Consider the following 7,571-nt stretch of genomic DNA (forward strand, 5'->3'; position numbering starts at 1 on the left):
TGAGAGGAGTAAAAAATGAAGTACGAATAATAGAAAAACCATATACGTATATACGCCATCTATAAACGTACGGGAGCGTGATGAAAAGCAGAAAATGAGCACGCTTATGTAATTAACGTTCACGCGAAGTCGTGCGAACGTATCAGTTTTGTCGTTATGAAAATGAAAAATGATATACCTCTTTCACATCATCCCGCGTGATATCAACGTTAAATGGAATTTCCATATCGTGCTCGGGAAACATAGCCCGGTTACGGCACGTATCTATCGGGCCCAAACCGCATAAAGCTCCCGTACATGAAGTTTCGCGAGGATTGCATCTCAATTCCACACACGGTGCAAAAATTAGCGCGAGCGTGCTCGCCGCAAGTCCAGGAATATTTGGCAGAAAAGTGGTTGCTCTTAACGTTAGAAAATTTTTTGCGGATTGAGTGAGGCTCTGAGCGACCAAAAGACGTGTCGCGTGCGTGAGATCGTTCGCTAAAAGGACAGAATTGACGGAATTCCGATCTACTCTTATCTTCCTCACGTTTTCATCCAACGTCAACTGCCGCAACTCCATTTCTAAGGGAGAATCTGGACCTTGGAGTTTTACGCTAAACGTGCAATCCTCTTCTCTAGGTGGCGTAGGATACTGTAAAAGTAAAAAATTTTTTTACGTAATTTTTCAATAACGAGCTACCCGAACGCTTCCGCCAAAGTTTACCTACTCTACGTACTTCTAACAAACACGCGTTGTCCTCGTGTTCCTCTTCATAAAACTTTTTCTCCTCTCGCGACCGTGCGTTAATCATATTTATATCTGTCCTTTCGAAAAACGTCCGTTCGACGTTATGGACCGTATAATATCTCGCCCTCTTATTTGCTTCTTTTACCGTCAACAACTTTATTTCAATCAGGATGTTGCAATGTTTCATCATGACGGCCTGACAACGAACGGTTCGTATATTAGAATAATACTAAAATATTTTTGTTTTACCGACGGCGACGATCTAAAGTATATCATTTATCGTTCTTTACACGTATCGTCATTTGTGTTTACACATATACCGTAAGTACGAACGTTATATAGTATCATCGTATAGCTTACGTATATATCACGGTGCATGTATATATAATATTTTACTCTCCGTCATGTTCGTTCGATAAAGCAAGTATGTTAATAAACGCACCTGATAAACAGACTCCGCGATCGTTTGAAGACTGTCGTCACGGGCCGTTTCTTTCTCGCGAAATTGCACATAAATACGCGATGTCGTGAAAAATATTGCTATTTGTTTTTCTGGAATTCTTAAATGTTTGGAAAAAATCTCTTGAACGTTCTTAGCATATAAATATCCAGGTTGTTTCCGTGGCCAACCTCTTAACGAAACTGTCTTCGTGGGATCTAAACTGCTGAGAGTCGTTGAAATATTTTCTTCCCAAGTTTCTTGCGTTTGCAAACGTTTGACGAAATACGTGGGATAGAAAGCTCCAGCAAGTATGACTTTAAGAACGAACTCGCGATCTGCACCTAGAAGTAAATGAGGAAACGACGTAAAACGACGTAGAAAATAAGAAAAAGAATACGCCGCAACGACGTTAATCGTTTACGGATGACGTCAAAAAAACTTGAACGTTAACGACGTAAATATACCTTGCCAAATGACTTTCGTAACTCCTATACTTTCTTGAATTCCCAATCTCAGCAACCTACGGGTGATCTCGCGCACCAGAGCATCCATTTCACGCAAGGCTTTTATCTGAAGTCCATTTCTCTGGCACCATTGTTTCTCGGCTTGCGGAGTGTTTACGCGACGGTTAGCTTTTTCATTTTGCCACGTCTTATAAACATTTAAAGTGGCAATGCAGTCGCTATCAGACGTGTGAGCCCATTTTTTTCGCGTCGTATAAGAGGAAACGGTAGGATGGCCGTGCTCCATAAAAAAGACATCTTTAACGGCCATGCTGGCTCCCAGAATAATAGCGTCTCGTAAAACCCCAAAAACATGGCCCAACATGATTAATTTCGAAATTCGAATGCCGACCGGAAGATGTGCCATTATCTTGCCGAGATCGGTTAACTTTCCGTCAAACACTTGCGAAGAATCATCGTTTACCAAAGCTCCGATCTCTTTTAAGCTTAAGATGGTATTTGCCAACGTAAAGAAAGTAGGTGGGTCAAGGGAATGTGAAAGAAGGCGACGTGGCTCGTCGAGGTCAAGCATTTTGGCGTAGAGAACGACCATGGCGAGTGGGGCACGGAGCATTTCTGGCATACAGGGGGTACAAACTCCCATGCTAAAACGAAGGACGGATGTACATTATCGCCATCTGCACTATGACCCGGAAAATGGAACTAAAATCGGTCACGTGATATGGAGTGGGGATAGTTTCTGGTCTTCTTCTTCTTCACATTTCCTTGTCGGATAGTATCGGTTATTATCAATTATTCGAGAGTTTCGAGACAGTACAAGACCGAGACCGTGTTTGAACGTGTGAGAGCGATACTTTTTTCTGTTAGATTCTTTCGTTTCGTGCAAACCGAGACCGTGTTTGAACGTGTGAGAGCGACACTTTTTTTCTGCCAGATTATTTCGTGCAAAAACGCGTCGATTGAGCATAATTACATCGCCAGGTGAGGCCCCTAAACTAAATAATTACCGAACGTGTTTTATTCTGAAAATTTTCGAGGATTGCTGATCCAGTCAACCGTCTTTGCTTCAATTTTAGTCCGGGTGTTAGCCATAAGAAACAGCGTGCTTTCACGTGCTTTCACGTGCTTTCACGTGCTACATCAAACAAGAACGAGCAAGCCAAAGCAAGGTAATTGCATGTTATAATTATACTAACAGAAATATTAGAAGAAGAAATAGATTAACCTAACCTCTGTATATACATATAATATTAACACACACATACTTACACACATAATAATATTGTATACAACAATATGTACATGCAACAAATACACATATTTTGGAAAAGGATTAATTTATTTTGTCTGTTATATATATGTATATATGTATACATATATATATATATATACATATATGTATGTATATATATTTTTATGTATATGTATATTGTATATGTATGTTTTTATTTTAATATATTTATTTACAATGTATATATTTATTTTAAGAAAAGCTACAATGGTGTGGAAATGCTGTGTGCCAGGGTGCACATCATCAGCAAATAAAGTTCCTGCTCATATGTTACCACGAGATGAAACAAAGGCTCAGGCATGGTTGAGAGCAATCGGAAGAAGTGATGTAATTGGTAAGTTTTTAAGAATTGATATATGTATTAATAATATAGAATACTTTTTCGTACGTACTTATGTTGCATTTATAAATTGCATATTCCACATGTATAAAAAAATTAAATTAAATTAATATTAGATATGTATTTTTTTCGCCAGTGTATGAATTCAAAATAAAAGTCGTTTCTATTCGACCGGACTGGCCAAAAATTAAGAAATTTATTGCTTACTGTGAGCAATAAATTTCTTAATTTTTGGCCAGTCCGGTTGAGTAAAAAAGACTTTTATTTTATGTATTTTTTTATTTATAATGATTTATAAAAATATATACTACAATGATAGTCTTGTATTGATAATTTTTATATATATTTTATACCATAAGGTATTTCTTATAGTAATATGTTTCGATATGTATTTTTTTATTATAGATGCAACAAGAGAAGTAAAGGACAAATTAAGAATTTGCTCCTTACATTTTTCTGAAAGTATGATAATACCTTATGGGCAGAAGCGGCGTCTTAAGGACACTGCAATGCCTACATTGTATTTATCAGATACAAATATTGCAGTAGATATTCCCAGTACTAGTTCTGCTGATATTGGTACTATCACTGCATTACAAATTTCAGAAAATGTTGAAGTCAATTCTGATATTGTCCCAGCTTCCGCAGAATCATGCGAAACGGTACAGTCGGTACAGCCAATTGTGAACATCAATAAAGTTTATATGACAGATGTTTGCAATTTGCGTAATAAACTCAGACGTTATCAAAAGCGGACTGTATAACAGAAATAGAAAAATTCGTTATTATCGAAAAAAAGTTAAAAAACGTCATATAGCCCTTAAACAAAGGCCATTTTCCCCTGAGGCGTACGCGTCGCGTCGTCCGAGTTGGGAAACCCAAACAAAACATCCCAAATTTTTATCCCGGCCCACAGAAAAGTAAGGGAAAATTAAAAAAAACGAGCGAGGTTAAAACCTTCTGAATTTTCCCAAAGGGGGGTGCCCCCGGGCAACAAAAGTCCCAAAGGCAAGGTCATCGGGGGGGTGGGTAACCCATTACTGCATTAAATTTCCTTTTTTATTCGGATAAACCTTTTTATTTTTTTTCATTCCTTTAGGCATGTAAGAATAAAAAAAATAAAAAAAAAAAAAAAAATAAAAAAAAAAAATTAATTAAAGGGAAAATAAATAACAGTTTTTATTTCCCTTTTCAAATAAAACATGCAAACCCTGCAAACCCTATATTGTAAATTTTCAAACTATAATTTAAAAGGGGAAAATGTCCCGACTGACTGAATGGACTACCCGAATGACTTGGGGCTGATTGACTGACGGGCGGGCTTACTCATCCCCAAAGCCCAGGCCAACCCCTGAACCTAGAGGGCTTGAAATTTGGAGGGTGTATTCCCTTAAAGACGTAAACATACTAAAAGGATTTTAGAAAATTTTTTTCCCCCCCTAAGGGGGGGAAAAAAAGGTAAAAAAGGGTTTTTTTCCCCGATTTTTTGCTGACTGACTGAAATGACCATCAAGCCCCCGCCCAAACCCTGAAAACCCAATTTTTTCCAAAAGTAAAATGAAATGGGGGTTTGAATTTTTTCCGGGGATTTCCACTAAAGTGGTATAGTTTTTTTTATCGATTTTCTTGGGAAAAACCCATTTTTTTTTAATTTTTTCCCCATTTTTTTGAAAAATAATTGATCCCTCAACAAATTTTAGATCAAAAAGGGATATTATAGATCAAAAAAGGGATAGGGAAAAATTTCCCAGGGAGTAATCAGAAAAAGTAAATTTTTCTACTATGAAAAAATAATTTTTTGTTACCATCTTTGGAAGCCGGGTTTTCAAAAATTTTTTTTAAATTTTTTTCCGAGGGGTTTCTTTTGAAATGGGAAAATTTTTTGTTACCGTTTTTTTGGGAAACCGGGGATCGAAATTTTTTTTTAAATAATTTTTACCAAAAATATGCGGGCCTGACTGCCCGGAAATAAGGGGGTGAAAAGGGGGGAAAAAATTTTTTTCAAAGACTTTCCTGACGGGTGACCCTCAAATTTCCCGAAAAAAAATTTTTTTTTTATGAAAATATTTTTTTATTTTTGAAAATGATCAATTGTCCAACATTAACCAGGGAGAAAAAATTTTCAAAAAAAAATTTTTAAAATTTTTCACCCCGAGGCTGGGAAAAAAAAAAAAATATTAAAGTTTAAAAAAATTAAATTTTTTTTTTATAAAAAAAATATCATTTTTTTAAAAATTTTTAATTGAATTCTCGAATTTAAATTTAAGGGAAAGTATTTCCCTTTATAAAAGGGAAAAAAAAGATAACTCATTTTTCTGTTTTTTAGTGGCATGCTTCAAATAAATTTTTTTCATTTGGGGGAGGTTTTGGGCCCCGAAAAACTACAAATTTAAAAAAAAATTAAAAAAGTAAAAATTTAAATTTGCTGGGGGGAAGGGGAAAAATTCGAGAGGGGGGAAGGGGAGGGGGGGAAGGGAGAGGGGGAGAGAGGGGAGAGAAAGAAAAAGGGGGAATTTTCCTTTGTAAGGAGAAGAAGAAGACGAAAGGAAAAGGGGGAGAACAAGTAAGTGGGTAATATGTTTGAAAAGGGCAGGAAAAATTTTTAAAAAAAACGTAATTTTAAAAGGGAAAAAATTTAAAAAAAAAAATTTACACCAAGGTTTTGGGGGGAAAAAAAATTTTAAAATCAAAAAAAAATAAAAATTTAAATTTATTTTAAAAAAATATTCATTTCTTTTAAAATCTTTTTTTTTTTTAATATCTCGAAAATTTTAAATTTAAACAAAAGTTTTCCCCTTTATTAAAAGGGAAAAAATTGAAACTCATTTTTGTTTTATATGTTGGGTGCTTCAAATATATTTTTTCATCTTTCAGGTTTGCCTCGAACACTACAAATTTAAAAAAAAATTAAAAGTTTAAACATTTCGAAGAAAGTTCGGGGGTAAGAGAGGGAGGAGAGAGGGGGAGGGGGGAGAGAAGAGAGAGAGGGAGAAGTTTCCCTTTTTAAGGGGAAGGGAAAAAACGAAAGGAAGGGGGAAACAGAAATAAGTTGGGGAATATGTTTTAAAAAACCCGGAAAATTTTTTAAAAAAAAAAATTTAATTTAAAGTTTTGAGAGAGAAAAAGGGGGAGAGAGAGAGTTTTGTGTTGGGGTTTTTTGGGTTTTTGAACGGGTTTTTATAGCCCTTTTTATTTTTTGTTTTTTTTAAAGATATTGAGACGAATTGGAAGGAAGGAAGAAGAAATTAAAAAAATTTTTCGAAAGTGAGATTGAAAGATAATTTTTTTAAAATAAAAAAAAATTAGAGAACTGTAAAATTTTTTGGGGGCCCCCGGGTTTTTTTCCCCCCCCGTTTTCCCTGGGTTTTGTGCCCCCTTTTTTGGGCCCCCTTTTTTTGTTCCCCCCCCCGCCTCCTTTTGGAAAAAAAATTTTTTTTTGGTGTTTGGGTTTTTTGGGCCCGAGGGGTTCCCCCCGGGGGTGGGCCCGGGGGGGGGTTTTTCCTTTTTTTTTTTCCCCCCCTTTTTTCCCCTTTTCTTGCCCAAAAAAAATTTTAAAGGCAGGGAAAAAGGGGCCCTAAATCTAAAAACCCATAAAAAAAAATAACATATATTTTTAAAAATTTTCTTTAAAAAAATCATAAATTTTTATCTGTATTATTTTTAAACAATGAAAATGGATATAAAATATAGATAATTAATTTGTGAATTTTTTAAATTTCCTTTTTAATTTTTAAAGGGTTTTCCCAAAATACTTTTTTAATTTAGTAAATTACCTTTATAAACATAAATTTAAAATCATGAAATTATTACGTTTTTTTAAAAAGGTTTTTTTGGTTTTATCCTAGCCAGGGTGGTTTGGGGCACCAGAGGGTAAAATTTTGTTTTTTGGGAATTTTTTTTTTATGTAAATATTTTTGGGTTCAACATTTCATATTTAATTATTAGAATTTTTGTCAAGTTAAATAATATTTTTCATTCCTGAAATTATTTTGTTTTAAAAATCGTTATCCGTTTAAAATTTTGACAGACAGAAAAAAAAAGAAGAAAACAGAAGGGGAGGAGAAAAAAAAAAAGGGGGGGGGGAAAAAAAATGAAAAATTTTCTTTTCCTTAATTTTTTGTTTGCATTTTAAAAAGGTTAAATTTTTGTTTTTTAATAAAGAAGGGAAAAGGCCCTAGTATCGATTTTTGATTTTTTACCCTTTTCCGCCCCTTTAAAAATCTTTCTTTTTTTGGAAAAGATTTAAGGGAAAAAATTTAATTTTAAATTTTTTAGAGGGCTTTTTTCACTTTTAAATTTAATTT

General features: G+C 34.6%; 1 protein-coding gene and 1 pseudogene across 2 annotated transcripts in view; one reads left to right on the forward strand and one right to left on the reverse strand.

Moving 5' to 3' along the window:
* LOC143896725 (putative ATP-dependent RNA helicase spindle-E) overlaps nucleotides 1-2,463 on the reverse strand; it is an 8,570-nt pseudogene extending 6,107 nt beyond the window's left edge. Inside the window, exons 1-4 of the transcript XR_013256736.1 lie at nucleotides 1,637-2,463; nucleotides 1,173-1,513; nucleotides 720-926; nucleotides 179-634 (exon numbers count right to left, since the gene is read on the reverse strand). The product of XR_013256736.1 is annotated as a putative ATP-dependent RNA helicase spindle-E (transcript). The remainder of the gene's footprint in view (nucleotides 1-178; nucleotides 635-719; nucleotides 927-1,172; nucleotides 1,514-1,636) is intronic.
* A 21-nt stretch (nucleotides 2,464-2,484) lies between these two features.
* LOC143896731 (uncharacterized) lies at nucleotides 2,485-4,031 on the forward strand. Its single transcript, XM_077404722.1, has 4 exons — nucleotides 2,485-2,617; nucleotides 2,713-2,805; nucleotides 3,125-3,261; nucleotides 3,673-4,031. The coding sequence occupies exons 3-4, from the start codon at nucleotides 3,135-3,137 to the stop codon at nucleotides 4,029-4,031; spliced, it is 486 nt and encodes a 161-aa protein (XP_077260848.1). The 5' UTR covers nucleotides 2,485-2,617; nucleotides 2,713-2,805; nucleotides 3,125-3,134.
* Nucleotides 4,032-7,571: the final 3,540 nt, after the last annotated feature.

The sequence above is a fragment of the Temnothorax americanus genome, unplaced genomic scaffold (genome assembly GCF_048541705.1).
Source record: "Temnothorax americanus isolate GAGA-0224 unplaced genomic scaffold, ASM4854170v1 Scaffold194, whole genome shotgun sequence".
In the NCBI taxonomy this organism is placed as follows: Eukaryota; Metazoa; Arthropoda; class Insecta; order Hymenoptera; family Formicidae; genus Temnothorax; species Temnothorax americanus.

What these genes read in the sequence shown, in the direction of transcription:
- LOC143896731 (XM_077404722.1), top strand. Translation starts at nt 3,135, where the DNA reads ATGGTGTGGAAATGCTGTGTGCCAGGGTGCACATCATCAGCAAATAAA. An exon ending in CGGAAGAAGTGATGTAATTG is followed by an intron (nt 3,262 to 3,672) that starts GTAAGTTTTTAA and finishes TTTTTATTATAG; the next exon opens with ATGCAACAAGAGAAGTAAAG.